The sequence below is a fragment of the Carassius auratus genome, unplaced genomic scaffold (genome assembly GCF_003368295.1).
Source record: "Carassius auratus strain Wakin unplaced genomic scaffold, ASM336829v1 scaf_tig00022130, whole genome shotgun sequence".
NCBI classification, from domain to species: Eukaryota; Metazoa; Chordata; class Actinopteri; order Cypriniformes; family Cyprinidae; genus Carassius; species Carassius auratus.
This window is the reverse complement of record NW_020525166.1, coordinates 1-25,892: the sequence shown is the minus strand read 5'-3', so window position 1 is coordinate 25,892 and position 25,892 is coordinate 1. Positions and strand designations below refer to the sequence as shown.

The window sequence follows — 25,892 nt, the reverse complement described above, 5'->3', positions numbered from 1 at the left end:
CTTGACAGTGGCCAAAACCGCTTTAAACCATGTTAGAAGTATGTTTCTAGTCTGATTAGCAAGTTACTAGCATGTTATTAACATGTTTCTATGATAATCTAGTTAAAACCAGTTGATTCAGTAAAGAAAACCACCTAAAACCAGCTAAGACCAGCTAAAGCCAGCTTGACAGTGGCCAAAACCACTTTAAACCATGTTAGAAGTATGTTTCTAGTCTGATTATCAAGTTACTAACATGTTGTTAACATGTTTCTATGATAATCTAGCTAAAACCAGTTGATTCAGTAAAGAAAACCACCTAAAACCAGCTAAGACCAGCTAAAGCCAGCTTGACAGTGGCCAAAACCACTTTAAACCATGTTAGAAGTATGTTTCTAGACTGATTAGCAAATTACTAACATGTTGTTAATATGTTTTTATGATAATCTAGCTAAAACCAGTTGATTCATTAAAGAAAACCACCTTAAACCAGCTAAGACCAGCTAAAGCCAGCTTGACAGTGGCCAAAACCACTTTAAACCATGTTAGAAGTATGTTTCTAGTCTGATTAGCAAGTTACTAACATGGTATTAACATGTTTCTATGATAATCTAGCTAAAACCAGTTGATTCAGTAAAGAAAACCACCTAAAACCAGCTAAGACCAGCTAAGGCCAGCGTGACAGTGGCCAAAACCACTTTAAAACTTGTTAGAAGTATGTTTCTAGTCTGATTAGTGAGTAACTAGCATGTTGTTAGCATGTTTCTATGCGAATCTGGCAAAAACCAGCTAAAAACAGTGGATTCAGTAAAAACCAGCTAAAACCCAGCTAAGACCAGCGTGAGAGTGGTCAAAACCACTTAAAAACCAGTTTGGGAGACTAGCCAAAACAACTGATCAGCTTAGGCTGGTTTTAGCTGTATTCTCAGTAGAGAGTTTTTAAGGTTTGCCCTGGTAGTAGACAGCTTAAATATATTATAAGCCTTATTTTTCAAAAGTTTGTACCCCCGCAATGAAAGTCTATGGGATTTAAAGTGGTTTTGGTAGTCTGGTTTACGAAAACCATAAGCAGAATCAGTTAGAAAAGATATAGCAACCCGAGTCAGACCAGTCTGAAGGTCTGACCCGAGTTTGGTGGTTCTAGCTTGAAAGCTCTAGGAGGAGATAGTGTTTAAAATTTGGCTCAGAAGAATAATAATAATAACTAGAAGGTACATTTCCTGAAGAAAATGTGAGTGGTGCTTGCAGTGGCAAAACTCGCCCCTCTGTTGCTAAGGTGTGGTTGCTAGGGTCCCTAAGATGGTTGCTAGGGCCGTTGCTAGGGTACCCATGGTGGTTGCTAGGGTAATCAGGGTGGTTGCTAGGGCGGTTGCTAGGGTCCCCATGATGGTTGCTAGGGCCGTTGCTAGGGTACCCAGGGTGGTTGCTAGGGTACCCGGGGTGGTTGCTAGGGCGGTTGCTAGGGTCCCCATGATGGTTGCTAGGGCCGTTGCTAGGGTACCCAGGGTGGTTGCTAGGGTAATCGGGGTGGTTGCTAGGGTGTTGCTATGTGGTTGCTAGGGTACCCGGGGTGGTTGCTAGGGCGGTTGCTAGGGTCCCCATGATGGTTGCTAGGGCCGTTGCTAAGGTACCCAGGGTGGTTGCTAAGGTAATTGGGGCGGTTGCTAGGAAGTTGCTATGTGGTTGCTAGGGTACCCGGGGTGGTTGCTAGGGCGGTTGCTATGGTAATCTGGGTGGTTGCTAGGCAGTTGCTACGGTACTTGGGGTGGTTGCCAAGGTGTTGCTAGGCGGTTGCTAGGGTGTTTTGGCTGGTTGCTAGGCAGTTGCTATGGTCTCCTGGGTGGTTGCTATGATGTTACTTGGTGGTTGGTAGTTGTCACAGATGGTCACTATGTAGTTATTATAGAGTTCTTAGCCCATTTGAGCACTTAGCTAATCACTATTAGCATGTAGCTAATCACTGTTAGCATGACTAGCATGTTGGAAGTCCAGTGTGCTAGCATGAGTCAAAAAATCCAACCGCCTTGTCTGTACGATGTTCTGATGCAGAGATATAGGTCGTGCAAAACGGTTGCTAGGGTACTCCGTTTGGTTGCTATGGAGTGGCTTGGCAGCTGCCAATGGTGATACTCCAAAGGCTGCTCGCCAATATAAACCAACCCCCATGCCTCTACGATGTTCTGATGAAGAGATATAGATCTTGCAAAACGGTTGCTAGGGTACTGTGTTTGGTTGCTAGGGAGTGGCCTGGCAACTGCCAATGATGATACTCCGAAGTCTGCTTGCTAGTATGAATTACATAAACCAACCCCCATGCCTTTATGATATTCAGATTTGAAGATATCTCTCTATGCTTTTGGTCGCTAGGGAGGTCCAAATGGTTGCTAGGGCGTGGCTATGAAGTGCTGAAGGTGATTCGTGATTGGCCATTTGCCGCCCCGAGTCAAACGAGCCCACCCTCATGTTTCTATGACACTTCTATCCAAAGTTATTCATTTTAACTTTTTCAATGGAAGTCTATGGAGCTTGTTGCTATGGTGCTCTACATGGTTGCTAGGGCGTGGCTTGATAGCTTCATAATGATCATGAGAGACTGATTGGTTGCCTGATTCAAATGAGCCCACCCCCTTGTCTCTATGACTATGTGATCCATAGTTATGTTCAATGCAAAATCCCTATGTAATTTCCCACAGTAGGAAAAACACATCGTTTCATGGGCGATCCCTCCCCATTGGCTTAGTATGGGGCAACTTTGGGGGGCTCTTGCGCCCCAGGGGTACAACTTATACCCCATTGCGGGGTATGATCGCGCACAGCCTGATAGCCTCTCCAAATGTGGTGATTCACATGTTTCTGCGAAATTCTCTCTCGGAGCTACGATCCGTCAAAGTTGGCCGTAATGCATTGTCTATGCGATTTTTTCGCCCGTTTTTTCGCCCGGTGTACGAACATCGTACGCCCGATCGCTTATAAAAGTCATAGCACACCATTCCCGATTAGGCCGCACGATTTGACGCCTGTTTCGTTGGTCTGTGTCAAAAACTGCGGGACAAGTTACGCGCCAAAGTTTTGGCGGAAGAAGAATAAGAATAAGAATAATAAGTATGTGAGATAATAATAGTGATGCTTTGCCTCCGGCAAGCACCACTAATAAGTATGTGAGATAGTAATAGTGATGCCTTGCCTCCGGCAAGCACCACTAACTAGAATGTACATTTCCTGAAGAAAATGTGAGTGGTGCTTGCAGTGGCAAAACTCGCCCCTCTGTTGCTAGGGTGTGGTTGCTAGGGTACCAGGGGTGGTTGCTAGGGCGGTTGCTAGGGTCCCCATGATGGTTGCTAGGGCCGTTGCTAGGGTACTCAGGGTGGTTGCTAGGGTAATCGGGGTGGTTGCTAGGGTGTTGCTATGTGGTTGCTAGGGTACCAGGGGTGGTTGCTAGGGCGGTTGCTAGGGTCCCCATGATGGTTGCTAGGGCCGTTGCTAGGGTACTCAGGGTGGTTGCTAGGGTAATCGGGGTGGTTGCTAGGGTGTTGCTATGTGGTTGCTAGGGTACCCGGGGTGGTTGCTAGGGCGGTTGCTAGGGTCCCCATGATGGTTGCTAGGGCCGTTGCTAAGGTACCCAGGGTGGTTGCTAGGGTAATCGGGTTGGTTGCTAGGGTGTTGCTATGTGGTTGCTAGGGTACCCAGGGTGGTTGCTAGGGCGGTTGCTATGGTAACCTGGGTGGTTGCTAGGCAGTTGCTACGGTACTTGGGGTGGTTGCTAAGGTGTTGCTAGGCGGTTGCTAGGGTGTTTTGTCTGGTTGCTAGGCAGTTGCTATGGTCTCCTGGGTGGTTGCTATGATGTTACTAGGTGGTTGGTAGTTGTCACAGATGGTCACTATGTAGTTATTATAGAGTTCTTAGCCCATTTGAGCACTTAGCTAATCACTATTAGCATGTAGCTAATCACTGCTAGCATGACTAGCATGTTGGAAGTCCAGTGTGCTAGCATGAGTCAAAAAATCCAACCGCCATGTCTGTACGATGTTCTGATGCAGAGATATAGGTCGTGCAAAACGGTTGCTAGGGTACTCCATTTGGTTGCTATGGAGTGGCTTGGCAGCTGCCAATGGTGATACTCCATTGGTTGCTTGCTAATATAAACCAACCCCCATGCTTCTATGTCTTTCAGATGTTAAGATATCTCTCTTTACTTTGGGTTGCAAGGTAGCTCTTAATGGTTGCTAGGGCGTGGCTAGGTTGTCATGAAGGAGATACATGATTGGCCGTTTGCTTCCCGAGTCAAACGAGCCCACCCTCATGTTTCTATGACACTTCTATCCAAAGTTATTCATTTGATCTTTTTCAATGGAAGTCTATGGGGCTTGTTGCTATGGCGCTCTATATGGTTGCTAGGGCGTGGCTTGATAGATTCACAGTGATCCTGAGAGACTGATTGGTTGTCTGATTAATATGAGCCCACCCCCTTGTCTCTATGACACTATAATCCAGAGTTATGTTCAATGCAAAATCCCTATGTAATTTCCCATAGTAGCCCTCCCTATACTTTGTATTAGGGGCAAATTTGGGGGTCTCTTGCGCCCCAGGGGTACAACTTATACCCCAATGCGGGGTATGTTCTCACACAGCCTGATAGCCTCTCCAATTGTGGTGATTTACGTGTTTCTGCGAAATTCTCTCTCGGAGCTACGATCCGTCAAAATTGGCCGCAATGCATTGTCTATGGGATTTTTCGCCCGTTTTTTCGCCCGGTGTGCGAACATCGTACACCCGATCGCTTATAAAAGTCATAGCACACCATTCCCGATTAGGGCGCACGATTTGACGCCTGTTTCGTTGGTCTGTGACGAAAACTGCGGGACTAGTTACGCGCCGAAATTTGTACGGATCTAGAAGAATAATAACTAGAAGGTACATTTCCTGAAGAAAATGTGAGTGGTGCTTGCAGTGGCAAAACTCGCCCCTCTGTTGCTAGGGTGTTGCAATGAGGTTGCTAGGGTACATGGGGTGGTTGCTAGGGTCCCCATGATGGTTGCTAGGGCCGTTGCTAAGGTACCCAGGGTGGTTGCTAGGGTAATCGGGATGGTTGCTAGGGTGTTGCTATGTGGTTGCTAGGGTACCCGGGGTGGTTGCTAGGGCGGTTGCTAGGGTCCCCATGATGGTTGCTAGGGCGGTTGCTAGGGTACCCAGGGTGGTTGCTAGGGTTATCGGGGCGGTTGCTAGGGTGTTGCTATGTGGTTGCTAGGGTACCTGGGGTGGTTGCTAGGGCAGTTGCTAGGGTCCCCATGATGGTTGCTATGGCCGTTGCTAGGGTACTCAGGGTGGTTGCTAGGGTAATCGAGGCGGTTGCTAGGGTGTTGCTATGTGGTTGCTAGGGTAACCGGGGTGGTTGCTAGGGCGGTTGCTATGGTAACCTGGGTGGTTGCTAGGCAGTTGCTATGGTACTTGGGGTGGTTGCTAAGGTGTTGCTAGGCGGTTGCTAGGGTGTTTCGGCTGGTTGCTAGGCAGTTGCTATGGTCTTCTGGGTGGTTGCTATGATGTAACTAGGTGGTTGGTAGTTGTCACAGATGGTCACTATGTAGTTATTATAGAGTTCTTAGCCCATTTGAGCACTTAGCTAATCACTATTAGCATGTAGCTAATCACTGCTAGCATGACTAGCATGTTGGAAATCCAGTGTGCTAGCATGAGTCAAAAAATCCAACCGCCATGTCTGTACGATGTTCTGATGCAGAGATATAGGTCGTGCAAAACGGTTGCTAGGGTACTCCGTTTGGTTGCTATGGAGTGGCTTGGTAGCTGCCAATGGTGATATTCCAAAGTCTACTTGTCAATATAAACCAACCCCCATGTCTCTAGGATGTTCTGATGTGGAGATATAAATCTTGCAAAACGGTTGCTAGGGTACTGTGTTTGGTTGCTAGGGAGTGGCCTTGCAGCTGCCAATGATGATACTTCAAAGTCTGCTTGACAATATAAACCAACCCCCATGCTTCTATGTCTTTCAGATGTTAAGATATCTATCTTTGGATTTTGGTTGCTAGGTAGCTCTTAATGGTTGCTAGGGCGTGGCTAGGTTGTCTTGAAGGAGATACATGATTGGCCGTTTGCTGCCCGAGTCAAACGAGCCCACCCTCATGTTTCTATGACACTTCTATCCAAAGTTATTCATTTGATCTTTTTCAATGGAAGTCTATGGGGCTTGTTGCTATGGTGCTCTATATGGTTGCTAGGGCGTGGCTTGATAGATTCACAGTGATCCTGAGAGACTGATTGGTTGCCTGATTCAAATGAGCCCACCCCCTTGTCTCTATGACACTGTGATGCAGAGTTATGTTCAATACAAAATCCCTATGTAATTTCCCATAGTAGGAAAAACACAGTGTTTCATGGGCGATCCCTCACCATACTATGTCAATGGGGCAACTTTGGGGGTCTCTAGCACCCCAAGGGTACAACTTGTACCCCTCTGTGAGGTATCCTCTCGCACAGCCTGATAGCCTCTCCAAATGTGGTGATTCACATGTTTCTGCGAAATTCTCCCTCGGAGCTACGATCCGTCAAAGTTGGCCGTAATGCATTTCCTATGGGCCGTTTTTCGGTCGTTTTTCGCCCGCTGTACGAACATCGTACGCCCGATCCCTTATAAAAGTCATAGCACACCATTCCCGAATAGGGCGCACGATTTGACACCTCTTTTGCGGGTCTGTGACAAAAGCTGCGGGACTAGTTACGCGCCGAAGTTTTGTACGGAAGAAAAATAAGAAGAATAATAATAAGTATGTGAGATAATAATAGTGATGCCTTGCCTCCGGCAAGCACCACTAATAATAAGTATGTGAGATAATAGTAGTAGTGCTTTGCCTCCGGCAAGCACCACTAATAAGATTAAATAGTAGATCAGTAAGTTGGCTTTTTCAAGCCAACTTAATGAAATGCTTTGAGAGATTGGTACTGAACAGCATCAAGACCTTCATTCCAGCTAATCTGGACAAACATCAGTTTGCCTACAGAGCAAACAGATGCACCGATGATGCCATCTCACTTGCACTTCACACTGCCCTCACTCACCTGGAGAACCCCAATACATATGTCAGGATGCTTTTTGTTGACTTTAGTTCAGCTTTTAATACCATCAACTCCAGCAAGCTAGTCAACAAACTGCTGTTGCTTGGCCTGGACTCTCACCTCTGTAAGTGGATCAAGAACCTTCTTACTGACAGACCCCAGCATGTCAGACTTGGAAGTATTACCTCCTCCACCACCATCCTCAACACTGGCACTCCCCAGGGTTGTGTTCTTAGTCCGCTCCTTTATTCGCTGTTCACCTATGACTGTTTTCCCATTCATGATTCAAATTCCATTTTCAAATTTGCAGATGACACAGCTGTGGTAGGGCTGGTAACCAACAATGAAGAGACCGCTTACAGGGAGGAGGTCCAATCACTGGTATCGTGGTGTAGCAGAAACAATTAAATCCTCAACATAAAGAAAACAAAAGAAATCATAATTGATTTTAGGAAATGCAAAACCAAGAAACACGACAGTCTTGAGATACATGGAGAGGAGGTGGAACAGGTCCAAAGAAACTCTCAGAAACTCTTTTTCCTGCGCACCTTAAGACGTACTGGTCTCCCGCAGACACTCCTCAAAAAATTTTACAGGTGCACAATAGAGAGTGTGCTGGCATATGGTTGTACAGTGTGGTTTATTAGCTGCACTATTGAGGGAAAAAAAGATCTGCAGCAGGTAATTAAAACTGCCCAGAGAATCATTGGTGCACCTCTTCCAAGCCTTGAGGATATATATTCTAGTAGGCTGCAGAGAAGAGCAGCAAGTATCAGGGCAGATCCTACACATCCTGGCTATACCCTCTTTGACACCCTACCCTCAGGCCAGCTCAGGGTCATGACGGCTCAGACAAACCGCATGAGAAACAATTTTTTTTCCAAAGGCCATAAATGAGCTGCTGAAAGGCTGAAAGCATGGAAGACTAATTAAATTTGGACTTGAATTATACTGTGTATTTTTAAATGTTTATATATATTTATTTATTGCCTGTTGTTGATAGTGTCACTTTTTATCCTTTTAGCTGCTAACTGAGTGATTGATGTCATCTTAATTTCATTGTGTAGAGATATGCAATGACAATAAAACTAAACTAAAACTAAATTGTCGACTGAAAAAGCTTCTCTGGAGAACCAGCTTCTCTGGAGAACAATGTTCCACCAGAGGAAGTAAGTGAAGTAGATCAGGAACACCTTTTATACTCTCTGCCCATAACATCTTTAATTAGCAGTGATAACCCATGTTAATTTTACACTGCCACCAACAGAAAAGGAAAAGAGGGTATGTCACGTTAATATAATACAAGTTCCTGATATATATATTTCTTCTGATGAATGCTGGATAAAATCCAGGTTAACAGTGTTAAGTGCCCTTATTATTTGCATGTGATTATGTGATTATTGTTACACATAGTCAAGGCTTGAAAACCCTTTAACCCTCTGGAGTCTTAGGGTATTTTTGGGGCCTGGAGAAGTTTTGTCATGCCCTGATATTTGTGCTTTTTTCCGTTTCTTATAAATATCTAAATGGGTAAAGTCTAAAATCACTGTAATCAGCACAAACTGGGCTATAATAATATGTGAAATGCATGTATGTACATGATTGTATTTTTGAGAAAAAAAATTTTATGCATGGTTAGTGAAAAACTAAAAATGTTGAATCACTTGAATAAGGCCATAAAACACTGTTCTTGGGATTATTGTGAATGTTCATCTTAACAATAGAAAAAAGGGCAGCAGAATGGCAGGAAGCATGAAACATCAGGGTTTGCTTTTGTATACTGGAAGTTTTTGGTAATTACATTCAGATAGTATTATAAATATCTTTAGTCACCCTTCATATCAAAAAGTTTATAAATTACATTGATTTATTATTTGAAATAAATTTGTGTGCAAGAGAGCTTATTCCAATATAGGGTTCCTAATAAATGAGCCATAGTTAACGATAGCAACAAGATAGCTAGTAACTTAACAGAAATATAGATTATTATATGGGTTAATTTAAAAAAGACAGCAGCAGTGGGATATATAGAAATGCAATGTAACATAACTGTGTAGCAGGCACATCTCTGCTTTTTGATTTAGTCAATAAACATTTTGATTTAGTCAATAAACAAAAACTTTATATGTTCTGTTCAGATAGATTTATCAAATGTATGAAATTAGCAGCATATTTTACTACACGTTTACCAAATAGGTACATTTGAGCCACTGAACTAGAATGACAAACTTTTTCACCTTGTAAGTGCACATTTCTGAGAAGGACTAAAGAGAGCATGTCTGGAAATCAGTTACTGAGGAGCCTCCTGTAGTAAAGTGTTTATTTCTCCCTCATCTTTATGTCATTAGAGAAAGATCAGGCTCACATGTATCCAGCTTTGTGTCCATGAAGAGTGACCATTCAAAAGATGGTGGAACACCAAAATTCAGTGAGAAAACAACATCTACGAAAAGGTATTTATTGTGTTTCTTGTTGTTGGTCACAGGTAGGCTGTCACTATCATGAAAAATAATTTCCATTGAACCCTTTTTCTGAATGGATTAATGCTGGGTTTCCATGAGATTTGTTGTTTTGATTGATCTAGTAACAAAGGACATAAGACCACAGTAAATATTGGTTCAGAAATTACACGGTGGGAAGCTCTAAAAGCACAGAAGGGAATGAGAAGTGATGTGGAACTGGCAACTTTTCTTCTCAACAAGTAAGAACACCAGCACATCTTTTAGATACCACAGTTTTCATTTTAGTTTAATTTGCAACATAAGTAATCAACTATACAGTATTGTTCAAAATAATACAAGTACAATTTGACTAACCAGAATAATCTAGGTTTTAATATATTTTTTATTGATACGTGGCAAACAAGTTACCAGTAGGTGCAGTAGATTCTCAGAAAACAAACAAGACCCAGCATTCATGATATGCATGCTCTTAAGGCTGTGCAGTTGGGCAATTAGTTGAAAGGGGTGTGTTCAAAAAAATAGCAGTGTGGCATTCAATCACTGAGGTCATCAATTTTGTGAAAAAACCGGTGTGGATCAGGTGGCCCCTATTTACAGATGAAGCCAGCACTTGTTGAACATGCATTTAAAGGCCTGAGGAAAATGTAAAATAAAAATTAACAGAAAATTTAATTAAAAAGTTGATTGGAGAGGGGAAAATCTATAAAGAAAATTATAGGCTGTTCAGCTAAAATGATCTCCAATGCCCTAAAATTGAGAGCAAAACCAGAGAGATGTGGAAGAAAAAACAAAAATGGTTTCTCACATATTTATCTTATATCAGAAATGTTGTATTTTATTTCATTTAATATGAACAATGGCCAAATTTATTTTGCTTACAGAATTCAACATGAGCAATCAGACTTCCAGAATTATCGCTTCAACATAGAAAATCTTGTCTGGATCTTCAAGGTAGGGTAAAATAATTATTATTCAACAAATGTTAGACTGAGTTCTTTTTCTATCCGTTTAATATATATCCGTTTAATATATATATATAATATTTCATGTTGATAGAGGAATAGCTTATAAAACAACCTCAACAGCTTTATACAGCTTTATAACTGCATGTGTTATGTGTGACGATCGTGACCCAAGTAAGACACAGGAGAGGGAGAGATCCAATTGCAGGTATGATTTTAATGGGATAATCCAAAACGAAGTCAAACAAGCCAAGGTCAAATCCAGAGAACAATCCGAAATAAAAAGGAACAGGAAGGGAACAGGAAAATGAGGAATCTCGGAGGACGAGAAGACTGGGATCACGAAGGGTAAGGACTCCATCCAGAAAACATGAAAAGACTGGTAAATATAGGGAGGCTAATGACAATTAAGTGAATTCACCTGGTGCAATTAGCAGGAGTGCAATTACTGTGATGAAAGGACAAGACTAGTGGAATACTAGTGCCTAAGGGGAAGTGAACCCACTAGTGGACACCCAGGGAAACAGAGACTAGACAGCGTGCCATTACCCCCTCCTCCAAGGAGCAGCTGCCAGATGCTCCACCCGAACCCAAGGGAAGACCAAAGACACAAAAAGACCAGGAAGGAGGTGGAGCGGCGGAGGACCAGGGGAGGGACGGAGGGCCAGGTAAAATGGGGAAAACAGAGACAAGAGGACCAGGTAAAATGGGGAAACCGAGACAAAAGGACCAGGTAAAATGGGGAAAACTGAGACAAGAGAAGTGCAACACAAAACAAGGAGTCCAGGAGGGAGGTGGACTGGCAGAGGATCAGGGGGAGGGACAGAGGGCCAGGTCCTTAGAGGAAAACGGAAAGAAAGACACAGACAAGAAACCCAGGAGGGAGGTGGACCGGCAGAGGATCGGGGGGGGGGGGGGGGCGGAGGGTCAGGTCCATAGATGGAAGAACAGACAAAACAAAACAACCACAAAAACACAAGCCCAGGAGAACATAACGTGATGCCCACCAGGGCGGAGCAGAAGACCACGACATCTGTGTGGTCGAAACAGATGCCCCCCAGGGCGGAGCAGAAGACCACCACATCCGTGCGACTGCATAAACAGGAGGACAAGTCTGGTTGGGCAATGCTGAAACAGAAAACATGAACAAGTTAAGGGTAGCCTCCGTGGCCACAACAGGATCAGTCGGGTGCTCAGAGAGTTCGACTAAGATGTGACAAGACTCTGGAAGTTCCGCAGAGGCGAGGAGAGACTCTAGTAGTTCAGCAGAGACGTGGAATGGCTCTGGTAGTTCAGCAGAGACATGGAGAGGCTCTGGTAGTTCATCAGAGACGTGGAGAGGCTCTAAAGGTTCAGCAGAGATGTGGGGAGGCTCTGGTAGTTCCTCAGAGATGTGGGGAGGCTCTGGTAGTTCCACAGAGACGTGGGGAGGCTCTGGTAGTTCCACAGAGAAGTGACGAGACTCTGGTAATCCCATGGTGTTTATACTGGATTCCAGAAGATCAATGCTGACTTGACTCTGCTTATGAAGATTATTGGTGAATTGTATTTGTTCATGAAGATCAATGGTGACTTGTATTTGTTCATGAAGATCAATGGTGATTTGCCTTTGTTCATGAAGATCAATGGTGACTTGCCTTTGTTCATGAAGATCACTGGTGACTTGAATTCTCCCATGAAGAACCCCGGTGACTTGACTCTGTCCCTGAAGATCACCGGTGACTTGACTCTGTCCCTGAAGATTACCAGTGACTTGACTCTGTCCCTGAAGATCACCAGTGACTTGACTTTGTCCCTGAAGATCACCAGTGACTTGACTGATCACCAGTGACTTGACTCTGTCCCTGAAGATCACCAGTGACTTGACTCTGTCCTTGAAGATTACCAGTGACTTGACTTGACTCTGGAAGGTCAACGGTGACTAGCCCTGACTCTGGAAGGTCAACGGTGACTAGCCCTGACTCTGGAAGGTCAACGGTGACTAGCCCTGACTCTGGAAGGTCAACGGTGACTAACCCTGACTCTGGAGGGTCAACGGTGACTGGCCCTGACTCTGGAGGGTCAACGGTGACTAGCCCTGACTCTGGAGGGTCAAAGGTGACTGGCCCTGACTCTGGAGGGTCAACGGTGGCTGGCCCTGACTCTGGAGGGTCAACGGTGACTGGCCCTGACTCTGGAGGGTCAACGGTGGCTAGCCCTGACTCTGGAGGGTCAACGGTGACTGGCCCTGACTCTGGAGGGTCAACGGTGACTAGCCCTGAATCTGGAAGGTCAACGGTGACTAGCCCTGACTCTGGAGGGTCAACGGTGACTAGCCCTGGCTCTGGAAGGTCAACGGTGACTAGCCCTGACTCTGGAGGGTCGACGGTGGCTAGCCCTGACTCTGGAAGGTCAACGGTGACTCACCCTGACTCTGGAAGGTCAACGGTGACTAACCCTGACTATGGAGGGTCCACGAGCACCTGACTCGACTCAGGAGGGTCCACGAGCACCTGACTCGACTCAGGAGGGTCAACAGGAACCTGACTTGATTCTGGAGGGTCCACGGGAACCTGACTCGACTCTGAAGGGTCCACTTGAACCTGATTCGACTCTGGAGAGTCAACTGTGGTTGTCATTCTGTGCAGAGGTGCTGGACAAGCAGCCATCTTGTGCCATGACTCTGGACCGGCTCCGATCCGTTCCACACGAGCCCGGGTTCGAAGGGGGGCCATGGTGGACAGCGATGCTGAACCTCCTCTCGACCACTAACTCCTTTGCGACCTCCCCTGGTCCCTCGGAAAACAACCAGGCGGGTTCCCTCAAAACCACTCCTATCCCGCTCGGTGGGTGGGGAGGAAACATGAAAAGACATACCGCTGGATCTCAAAGGATGGAGTCCTTCTGTGACGATCGCGACCCAAGTAAGACACAGGAGAGGGAGAGATCCAATGGCAGGTATGATTTTAATGGGATAATCCAAAACGAAGTCAAACAAGCCAGGGTCAAATCCAGAAAACAATCCAAAATAAAATAAACAGGAAGGGAACAGGAAGACAAGGAATCTCAAAAGGATGAGAAGACTGGGATCACGAAGGGTAAGGACTCCATCCAGACAACATGAAAAGATTGGTAAATATAGGGAGTCTAATGACAATTAAGTGATTGCACCTGGTGCAATTAGCAGAGAGTGCTTTTGTAAATCCGCACCCGTCCATACCCGCAGTGCTTAAAACCGCATCCGACCCATTTTCAGATAGCAGCACTAATTAAAATCCGCACCCGACCCGCTTAAAATAGAAACGACACCTGACCGGCACCCGAAATCAAATCAGTTAAGCCAATCACATTAGACACACTTTTTTTCGAATTTTATTGCCAGGTCATACAGAAGTTATTTATGGAAAACTCTTTTTAAAAGATATTCGTTTTTTATACATTTTATATTAATTTTGATCAATGGTTTAGCAATCAATTGCTCGTATTTAATAAATAAGAAGCAAACATATAGCAGATTTAATATTTTGCTACCTAAAAGTTTTTTCCCTCATATAAAACGCATGTGGACTGATATTTTTCCAATGTCTGGACTCCTTTATTAGATTAGATTAGATTCGATTCAACTTTATTGTCACTGCACATGTAGGTACAAGGCAACGAAATGCAGTTAGCATCTAACCAGAAGTGCAATAAGCAGTAAGTACAGAATAAAGGTCTATAATATGTACAATAACTATACAGGTAAGTATTATGGACATAATTTACAGATATTAAATACTATAAGCACAATATACAGATAGGTGTACTATGAACATACTATACAGATGGGCTATGTAAAAGTGTATGTACACTATAGGCAGAACTATGAACATAATTTACAGTATTGCAATGGACAGTAAAGTGCATAGAAAATATTACAATGTGCAAATGGATTATACAGTGTTCCTGGATGAACAGACAGTAGTGCAAGTAATAACAAGTTACTGTTTTTTGCTTGTTGTGAATAAATAAATAAATCAGAGTGTTGAAGAAGGGGGAGGAGTCTATGTGTGGTGTGGGGGGTGTTGAGGGGTGTTGAGGGGTGTCAGAGGGCAGAGTTCAGCAAGGAGACAGCTTTAGGGAAAAAGCTGTTCCTGAATCTTGTGGTCCTTGTTCGGAGGCTCCTGAAACGCCTTCCGGAGGGGAGGAGGTTAAACAGTCCGTGGTCAGGGTGTGAGGAGTCCTTGAGAATGCTGCGAGCTTGACGTAGACAGCGTTTCCTCTGGATGTCCTCAAGAGCAGGAAGTGGTGTCCCTGTGATGCGCTGGGCAGTTTTCACCACCCTCTGCAGTGCCTTGCGGTCAGCCACTGAGCAGTTCCCATACCAGACTGTGATGCAACTGGTCAGGATGCTTTCGATCGCACACCGGTAGAAGTTCACCAGGATGGATGAAGACAGCTGGTTCTTCTTCAGTGTCCTGAGGAAGAAAAGGCGCTGGTGAGCCTTCTTGTCCAGGCTGGAGGTGTTTGTGGCCCAGGACAGTTCCTCCGAGATGGTGGTTCCCAGGAACTTGAAGCTGGAGACATGTTCAACAGCCAGCCCGTTAATGTGGATGGGGTCATGTGTGCTTCCATTCTTCTTCCTGAAGTCCACAATGAGCTCCTTGGTCTTATTGGTGTTAAGGAGCAGGTTATTGTCAGCGCACCATGTGGCCAGGTGCTGTACATCTTCCCTGTAGGCAGTCTCATCGTTGTCACTGATGAGGCCAATCACCGTGGTGTCATCTGCAAACTTAATGATGGAGTTGGATCCATGCGCAGGCTTGCAGTCGTGGGTGTAAAGGGAGTAGAGGAATGGGCTCAGCACACAGCCCTGTGGTACGCCAGTATTAAGTGTGATGGTGGTGGAGTGGGTGTGACCTGACCGAACATGCTGAGGCCTGTTGGTCAGAAAGTCCATAATCCAGTTGCAGAGGGAGGTGTTGATGTCCAGGTCTCCAAGTTTTGTGGTCAGCTTGGAGGGAATGACGGTGTTAAATGCTGAACTGAAGTCAACAAACAACATCCTAACATACGTGTTGTTATTGTCCAGGTGTGTGAGTGCAGAGTGCAGCACTGTGCATACTGCATCCTCTGTGCTCCTATTTCTGCGGTAGGCAAATTGGTGTGGGTCCAGTGTGGGTGGGAGGCAGTCTTTGAGGTGTGCTTGGACCAGTCGCTCGAAGAACTTCATAATGATGGGTGTGAGTGCTACGGGGCGATAGTCATTCAGGCACGTTGGGGAGCAGTGTTTCGGTACTGGCACAATGGATGTGGACTTAAAACATGTTGGCACAGTTGCTTGGGTGAGGGACAGGTTGAAAATGTCTGTGAAGACCCCTGCAAGCTGCTCTGCACATGCCCTAATCACACGTCCAGGAATGCCATCCGGGCCAGCAGCCTTGCGTGCGTTGATCCGGCTCAGTGCAGTGTGGACATCTGAGGGGGTGAGTTTAAGGGGTTGGTGGTCTGTTGAGGGTGAGATTTTGGTGGCCGTCTCCTTGCTGTCGCTGTTGAAGCGAGCATAAAAGTCATTTAGCTCGTTAAGGAAGGAGACGTCCGTGACCGTTGAAGTGGAGTTGCTTGACTTGTAGTCACTGATGATCTGGATGCCCTGCCACATGCGTCGGGGGTCAGAGTTGGAAAAGTGTTCCTCTACCTTCAGCTTGTAGCAGTACTTGGCCTTTTTGATGCCCCTTTTCAGGTTAGCCCTGGATTTACTGTAGGCCTGAGTGTCATCTGACCTGAAGGCAGCGTTGCGGTCTTTCAGCAGAAGTCGAACCTCCTTGTTCATCCATGGCTTCTGATTAGGGTAGGTTGTTATCTGTTTTTCTGTTGTTACACTGTCAATGGTGGAGTTGATGTGATCCAGTACAGAGGAGGTGTAGATATCAATGTCCATGTGAGAGCCACAGGCAGCCTGTGAAGCAAACATACTCCAGTCAGTGTGTTGAAACCTGTCTTGAAGTAAAGAGTCTGCTCCAGTTGGCCACACTTTGATGGTCCTCACTGATGGCTTCACACGGTTGATGAGGGGTGAATACTTAGGGGTGAGAAACAAAGAAAGGTGATCAGACTGTCCGAGGTGGGGGAGGGGGCTCGCTATGTAAGCTCCATTGATGTTTGTATAAACATGATCCAAAGTTTTGTCTCCTCTGGTGTGGCAGGAAACATGCTGGTGAAATTTGGGGAGTACTGTTTTTAATTTGCAGTGATTAAAATCACCCGCGACAATAAAAGCAGCCTCTGGGTGAGCAGTCTGTTGTTTACTAATGGCTGCATGAAGTTCGTTCAAAGCAAGCTTGGCATTAGCATCCGGTGGAATATAGACTGCGGTTATTATGGTGGAAGAACTCCCGTGGCAGATAAAAAGGTCTACATTTAACCATGAGAAACTCTAGGTTAGCTGAGCAGTGTCTCCCAACAATGACAGTGTTTGTACACCAAGCTTTGTTGACATAAATGCACAATCCACCACCTCTTGTCTTGCCGGAGTCATCTGCCGTTCTATCTGCCCGGAGCGTGTAGCGTCCTGCTAGCTCAATAGCATTGTTGGGTACGTCGCTGTGTAGCCATGTTTCCGTGAAAACCATGACATTGCAGTCCATAAGTCTCTTACTGTGGGTGATGCGGAGTCGTAACTCATCCATTTTGTTCACCAGTGACCGCACATTAGCGAGGAAAATGCTGGGTAAAGAGAGCCGGAGCGGTGTTAGCTTTAGCTTGGCTCTTAGACCTCCGCGCTTCCCCCGCCTTTGTTTACGATCTCGACGCCGCCTGCGAGCACTTCCGCCCGGCCGGGTAGAGTGCGAAGCCTCGGTTGTTCTAGCGATCTCAGGGATGAGTCGAAGATTGGTGATAAAACTGCTGGTAAAGTCCTCACCGATATCCAAAAGCTCCTGTCGGGTGTATGATGTTAAAGCAAAGCTGTTCAGTACGAACAGACCCGAGATGAGCAGGAATAATACTGCAAAATTGCAAAAACTGGAGAGACGCTGAGCCTCGCGATGTGTTCGCGCCGCCATCTTGGTCACTATTAATGGAGTATATAAACAGACGTTTCAATATATTGGTATTAAATGCATTTTCTGAGAATTTATATTTCACGTTTTTACTGCAAATGTCGAAATACGTGCTCTTTGGTCCATCAGTGCTTGAGTCACTGATCACATTAGAATAAAATATCTCATAATAAAATACAAAATTGACTGTTTTATGAATGTATATGCATAGTTCTCATCAGTCGGAAATACAGATAAACGCTTTCATTTGTTGTATTTTTGATCCTGAAAAAAAACAGAACAACAAAAGAGCGAATCAAACCACCGTCTGAGGTTGTGCTTCAAGTCGAACAAAGCCATTTTTAAATCGTTAACAGCTGAGCATCGCGAGAGGCGGATCTGCACCAGAGCGCACATGTGAATGAGCTGCACAAAGTCATTTTCAGATGCAATTAAAAAAAAAAACCCTGGATAGCCTAGATTAGGCCCATATTCACAAATGTGTTAGCTATGGAATGAAATATCTGATATTCCAATTGTCAAATACATGCAAGTGGAAGTGTATTTTTGTTTAAACACCTTTATAACGATCGCGTTAGTTGAGCTGTAATTTTATGACACAAATTTTGAAATAGGCTTAAATCAAATACATTTTAATCCAGATTCTGTGTATATATATATATATATATATACATATATATATATATATATATATATATATATATATATATATATATATATATAAACGGAAATCATCCATACATCTGTTAACTAATGACTCATATGCAGTCGTTCGCGCGGTTGTGTTTTTTTTTAAGTGGAACGTAGGCCTATTTTTACGTTTGCACGTGACTGTTTTGAACCCGTGTTTCCCGTCTCCGACCCGACCCGCACCCGTATCCGACACAGTTCCCCGCGGGTACCCGAACCCGTGTAGGAATCTAGTGCAATTACTGCGATTAAAGGACAAGACTAGTTGAATACTAGTGCCTATGGTGAAGTGCCTAAGGGGAAGTGAGCCCACTAGTGGACACCCAGGGAAACAGAGACCAGACAGCGTGACACTATGCAGCTAACAGTAGGAAGATAGACAAGATCACTTCTAACTTGATAGCTTAATAAATTATTAAATTAGAATCTTAAACGGTATTTAGCAACTTCAGAGATATGCATGATTTAGGTAACAGTCATGTAGTCATTCGGAAATGTTCATTTTCCCTACCTCAGTTCTGGTACTTTTGTTACAGTTTTTGTCTGATAAGTTTATTAGTATTCAATATTGCATCAAAGCAGTCTTGTGATCTTTTAGCAGTGATGCTAAAAAGTCCGTAGTTACAGTGTGCCTGCTAAATTGCATATAGGGGAAACACTGGTGTGACGTTTTCTCAGGTGCTCTCTGTAAATGTTACTTAAAATAACTGCATGAAGTTTGTTCATGATAACTGATATTCTAAAATGAGACTTTTTGATGTTCTGTTTTTTCTGTACTATTGAACTTTGCTGTTAAATTTCTAACATTATCACAGCTTTGTAAATGCTTTTTACTCTCATCTGTCTGTAATTTGTTTAACCTTATTTTTCATATGTGGATGTAAGATTTAATAACGTTTTGTTATTGTACCCTCTTTGTTTTTATTTTTTTTGATTTTAGGATCTTGAGGACAAAATTATTATATTTCTGAAGAATGAACTGACAAGGTTGAAGAAAATATTAAAAAAAGAGAACACACAATACTTTGTGCAGGATTTTATAAAGGACACATGTGAAATCAAAGAAGCAGCTTTTGATATCGTACTTTATTTTCTAAAAAGAATGAAGCAAGATGAGATTGCAGACACTTTAAAAGGTAAGAGGCTCATGAGTCTGTTTAAAAAAAAAATTATAACAAGGAAAGAAGAGTAAGATTAAGTGTTTTTGTTGTGTGTTTTTTTCATAAGAGCTGATCTTCATTCATCAACAACAACTTAAATCGAACCTGAAGCAAAAGTATCAATGTGTGTTTGAAGGAATTGCAAAGCAAGGTGATTGTACACTTCTGAATAAAATCTACACTGATCATTATATTACTCAGGGTTGTAGTGAGCAGGTTAATACTGAGCATGAGGTAAGACAGATTGAAGTTGCTTCCAGGCAACATGAATCACAGGAGATACAGGTTGAATGCAATAATTTGTTTGAAGCAACCGAACAAAACAAGATGATCAAAACTGTACTAACAAAAGGAGTTGCTGGTATTGGAAAATCCATCTCTGTGCAAAAGTTTGTTCTGGATTGGGCTGAAGGAAAAGAAAATCAAGACATCAGCTTCATATTTCCTCTTCCTTTCCGAGAGATGAATTTCAAGGAGAAAGAAAAACTTAGTTTGATGAGCCTGATAAGTCAGTTTTTCCCAGAGGCAAAAGAACTGAACCTTACGAAAAATGATAAATTTAAAGTCTTATTCATTCTTGATGGACTGGATGAATGTCGTCTTCCTCTAAACTTTGAGGGTAATGGGACGTGTCGTGATGTATCATCACCAGCTTCTCTAGATGTTCTCCTTACGAACCTCATCAAGGGAAATCTGCTTCCTTCTGCTCTCATCTGGATCACCACCAGACCAGCAGCTGCCAGTAAGATTCCTCCTGACTGTATTGACCGGCTGACAGAGATACGAGGATTCAATGATGCACAAAAGGAGGAGTACTTCAAAAAAAGGTTCATGGATGAGAATCAGGCCAAAGAAATCATTGATCATGTTAAACAATCAAAGAGTCTCTTTATCATGTGCCACATCCCAGTCTTCTGCTGGATTTCAGCCACTGTTCTCCAGAATATTTTAGAGGAGAAAAGAAACAATGATCTGAAAAACAATCAAGCTGATAACGCCTCCAAAACACTGCAGAGATCAAATACTGAAGACACTCCCAAGACTCTGACACAAATGTACACACACTTTCTCCACTTTCAGATACTGCAGAGTAGACGAAAGTATGATGGAAAATACACTGCAGATGTTTCATGGGATAAAGATGCCATTCTTTCACTGGGGAAACTGGCATTTGATCAGCTGAAAAGAAACAATGTGATCTTCTATGACACAGATCTGGAAGCCTGTGGTATTGATGTCTATAAGGCATCCGTGTATTCAGGCATGTGTACAGAGATCTTTAAGGTGGAAAAAGGCATAGCTCTTGGTACCATGTACTGCTTTGTTCACATGAGCATTCAAGAGTTTATTGCAGCCCTTTATGCACATATTTTTCTAGACCTCAACAAGAAAAATGCATTTTCTACAGAACAGGAAAACAAAAATGAAACTCTGTTTGATTTGCTCAAGACTGCAGTGGACAAGGCACTCGAGAGTGACACTGGACACTTGGACCTTTTCCTTCGCTTCCTCCTTGGTCTGTCAATTGCATCTAAAAAAACACTCTTAAGAGGTCTGTTGACACAGCAAAATGGTGATGAACAAAGCAAAATGGAAATAGTTCAGTACATCAAGCAGAAATTAGATGATAGTTTGTCTCCAGAGAGATCCATCAATCTGTTCTACTGTCTGAATGAACTGAATGATCAAACTCTGGTGAAAGAGATTCAGATCCACCTTAACAAAGGAAGTCTCTCATCTGCTGACCTTTCTCCTGCCCAGTGGTCTGCTTTGGCCTTTGTGTTGTTGACATCAAATGAGGAGATGGAGGAGTTTGAGCTTCAGAAATTCAAGAAATCAGACGAGTGTCTGATTCGACTATCACCAGTCATAAAAACTTCCAGAAAAGCTAAGTTAGTATTTTTCCTATTTTTGCACTCATCTGTAAAACATCTTTGTCAATAACATTCTTTAATTTTCTGAATCATGTACCACCTGCAATTAAATTCTAGACAACATGACAAAATGATTATCCTTATATAGTTTAATTGATTATACCCATGTTAAATTTTTATATTCATTTTCTTTTAACAAATTTAATCTGAGGCCACATCCGTCATGCCCATGGAATATTTTTTGTTTGTTTTCCTCCACTAGGAGCTCCATGTTCTAGTTTTCGCCCATGTTTGATTATGGCCTTATTTGGTCTTTCCTGCTCCTTTTCTCATTTTTTTCTTCATTTTATTTCAGCTGTGTCCCATTTATTCCCCACTTAGTTCATGTTTTTAATGTAGCCCTGTATTCTCCTGAGTCCTACGTCCAGTCTTATACCTCAACCCTGTGTCCTACTTGTGTGTTCCTTCATGTAAATCTTTATTTTGGATTAATAAAGACTGTCCATTGTGTTATTCCCCATCTTCTCCACGCTCCTCTTTCCTACACAGTAGGCAAACTGTGGAACATCCACACGAAGCCAGAGCTTTCCCTATCCAATCTTTTTTTTATGTTCTAAAAAAAATTCCGTAAACATGGAGTTGTCTCAGGAAATATATACATACAAACAAAACCACTGAAACCTTACACCTCACTCCCCTGATCTCAAGAGATGCACTAGCAATTGATGCTAGAGGCTGCAGCCATTAAACCTCCTTGTTAGTGTGTCAACCTCCCATGCCAGAGACCCGGGTTTGAGGCCCACTTGGAGCAAGGATTAGGTGTGGCGGTGAGGACCCGGTAGAGAGAGGTTACATTGGTAACCCAGATGGGAGTGGGGTTTAGGGGGGTGAGTGTAACAGAGGTCTGGGAGAGAGGGGTTACACACGTGCATTATCTTTATGCGCTGTATACAAACATTTTTGCTATTGCAATTTTTTTTCTTCAGTAAATATAATAGGCTCAGTAGCTTGTACAGCACGAACACAAGCATGTAGTCTGCCATTGCTGTTTTTGTTGCTGTTAAGTGACATAGCGGTGTATGACTAGGGTGAGACATGGGGTGAAGACATGTATATGGTTAAATACTATCAGTATGATTGGACAATATTATTGGACAGATTGGACAGCTACAACAGCTGATCAAAATTTATAATGAAAATTGTATTATTCATAAATCAAATCTGTGCGCTTTGCACTGAAACCAGCTGCTAGTCATGTCACTTTAATTTAGTGAATTACACATGGATAAAAATGCATCTAAAATATAGTGGAATGCTCTATATTATGCAATTCAAACAAACTTAGAAGCATATAGTTAAAGTGGCCGTATCAGAAGCTCTGACAGATATTTGTGTTTAATGTATGTTTACAATGCTACATTTAACTTAATTACATTTAATGAGAACATTAACTATTATTGAAATGGGGTATAAATATAATTACCATTTTCACATGAGTGAATGTTTTAGATTAGAGGTGTTAAACTCTGGCCTAGTCCTCACGTACACGAGTATTTTTTATAGTGTAGTGTGAGTATTTCCTCATTTGTCTTAAAAAAATATTGTCCACATGAAAATACAAAAACACGATATGAAGTTCTGACAAGAGCCTAACCATTGAACCCTAACTGATAAACGATGTTGGCCAATTAGAAGCCAGAAAAAGTTATTACCAGTTGTTTCTGTGCTCACTGTGATATCACAAGCCAAAATGTCCAGTTTCACCAGCTACATGACAACACTGCAAACAGAGTTTCAGGAAATCTTCACCCTGGCAGGAGTTTTCAAAAAGATTCAGTTTCAGTGACCTGATACTGCTTTGCATGTGGACAAATGGACAAACTGCATTGAAAAAGCTGCAGTTTTGAAAATACCCATGTTCGTGTGGACAAGGCCTGAGTTCCTGGAGGGCAATAGTCTTGCAGAGTTTAGATTCAACCCTAATTAAACACACCTGATACAGCTAATCAAGTCCTCAGTCTTATTTGATCAGTTTAGTGTTAATTTATCAAATTAACATTTTACAGATTAATCAAATATCAAAATAATGTTAGTTGCAGCCTTAGATCAAAACCATAATCCAACAATTTTTTACATGTCTTTTTATTTACTTAATGTTTTATTTTATTTAGCAAATATATGCGTCTGAAAATTACTAATCACAATATATGTAATATTTAGGTATTTTTTTATTTAACAAATCTAATTCTGTGATTACATTTCTCTTGTAGATTAAATAATTGTAATTTAACAGACAGAAGCTGTTTAGCTCTGGCCACAGTTCTTGGATCAGATTCTAATCTGAAAGATCTGAACATGAACAATAATAATCTGCAGGATTCAGGATTAATTAATCTCTGTTCTGGACTTAAGAGTGTAAAGTGTGAATTGGAGATACTAAGGTAAGTTGTGTGACGACAGACAAAGATTTTGTTCAAGATAAGCTGAAGGTGTGATTTGTTTTAGAAATTATATACAAAATATGTTACTATATTTATTGGTTTAATGTTAATACATTAAAGGGCTAACAATTACTATCCAGATATATGGACAATATTAGAAATGCTTCATTTAAATATTTTTATGTTTACTCTTGTGCCTTTACAGTTATAAATTTGTAAATCTTTCTTAATATCTTCTCTTGGATCTATCTTATTTTTTCTATAAATACACAAGTCAGAGATCACTAAACATCAGTATGCAAAGCAAGACAAAAACTTTTTTGTTTTGTGTTTTCACTCTGCTCTTTTTACATTTTCATGAATAGAAGTAAATGGCTTTTTCTTGTCTCTGTATAATATACAAAAACATGATGTTCTTTGACTCTCCCTAATTTGTTTCAGACTCATGTTTTACATTGTGCATTATAGAACATAAATTTAAAAAACTTTTTTTCAGTCTCAGAAATTGCGATCTAACAGAGGAAAGCTGTTCAACTATTGCTTCAGTTCTCAGTTCAGACTCGAGCAGTCTGAAAGATCTTGACCTGAGCAATAATAAATTACAGGATTCAGGAGTGATGCTGCTCTCTGATGGACTGAAGGAGAACTGTAAACTGGAGAAACTCAGGTGAGATGATATCTGTTGATTTGATCCATATTGAGTAATTTTTTTATTAATTGTAATTAATTTGTTAAAGGAACAGAATTCATTATTTATTTTATGGGTTGATATTTTTTAATTTCTACAATAACTGATTCATCATCTGAATGTTACATTTTCATTCCTGTTCTAGACTTCAAACTGCAGTATCGCTGAGGAAGGTTATAAAGCTCTGGCTTTCAGCTCTGAGATCAAACCCTTCACACCTGATAGAGCTGGATCTCAGAGGAAATGATCCTGGAGAATCAGGAGTGAAGGAGCTTGATGATTTACTACAGGATCCGAACTGTCATCTGAAGACACTGAGGTGAGACGAGATGAAGTAACACAACAACTGAAATGCAGATTATTTATACATACAGATTATACATATTCTTTTTCTAATACAATTAGAAGCACAGTCTATTACTGTTGTTGTCATCAGTCTTAAACACAAAGATTTAAAATAAAAATGTTATGGGATTGGTTACCTCAAAATATAATTCACTCACTCAGGTTTTTGGGTCCTGCTGCCAATGAAGCCTGTCATTATGTGACTGGAATTTTGGGTAAAAACCCATTACTCCTGAGAGATCTGAATCTGAGTGACCCGTGAACTAGGAGACACACAAGTAATTCAGATTGCTGCTCTTCTGCAGGATAAACATTGTAAACTCAACACACTGAAGTGAGTATTGTACATGGATTAATATATAAGATGTAAAACCTGTTGACAAATCTTTAAAATATAACATTTTTATATTATATTAACCCTCTGGAGTCTAAGGGTGTTTTTTGGGGCCTGGAGAAGTTTTGTCATGGCCCTGACATTTGTGCTTTTTTCAGTTTTCTTATAAATATCTAAATGCGTCACGTCTAATCTCACTGTAATCAGCACAACATGGGATATAATAATATGTGAAATGCCATGTATGTACATGATTGTGTTTTGAGAAAAAAAATATTCATGATTAGTGAAAAACTAAAAATGTTAAAACACTTGAAAAAGCCCATAAAACACATAAAGACCAATGGTTCATGGGATTTTTGAGAACAGGAGCTTGTAGCCTAGAATTTTTCTTTCTAAATTATGTGAAAATCATCTTGTTTACTCACACACAGAAAACAATATATTGCTTTAAATTTTCTAAGATACTTTTTGTTGGTAAAAGTCATATGCGAATAGGCGTCAACTATCATGAATATCATTGTGATTTACACCAGAGAAGACAAAGGCTCACATAATGAGCTGCATAATGAGCCTTTCAGTCAGCTGTGCCACTGTGAGTGAGGAGTTACAAGAAAGAATGTGAGAACAAAATAAATGTATATAATTTTATGTTTGTAGTTTAATTATATTTAATTATCCCACAGCATAATTTAATATCCACTTGGGGGATAAAACAGTTAAACAGTTTATTAGGAACAATCAAATCTGACTTTCAAACAAATTGGTTGGCATCATTACTCCAGTCACACAATTCTTCACAAATCCTTTTAACAATCTTATTTTCTACAAAAAAAAAAAAAAAACATTTATTGTTATTATTATTATCAA

General features: G+C 42.0%; 1 protein-coding gene across 1 annotated transcript in view; it reads left to right on the top strand.

Annotated features, from left to right (window-relative positions):
* Positions 1-24,326, top strand: part of LOC113077295 (NACHT, LRR and PYD domains-containing protein 4-like) — a 31,290-nt gene extending 6,964 nt beyond the window's left edge. Inside the window, exons 2-8 of the mRNA XM_026249716.1 lie at positions 9,396-9,500; positions 9,632-9,748; positions 10,391-10,460; positions 19,121-19,316; positions 19,408-21,232; positions 23,485-23,655; positions 24,152-24,326. Coding sequence (XP_026105501.1) covers positions 9,396-9,500; positions 9,632-9,748; positions 10,391-10,460; positions 19,121-19,316; positions 19,408-21,232; positions 23,485-23,655; positions 24,152-24,326 — 2,659 coding nt within the window. The remainder of the gene's footprint in view (positions 1-9,395; positions 9,501-9,631; positions 9,749-10,390; positions 10,461-19,120; positions 19,317-19,407; positions 21,233-23,484; positions 23,656-24,151) is intronic.
* Positions 24,327-25,892: the final 1,566 nt, after the last annotated feature.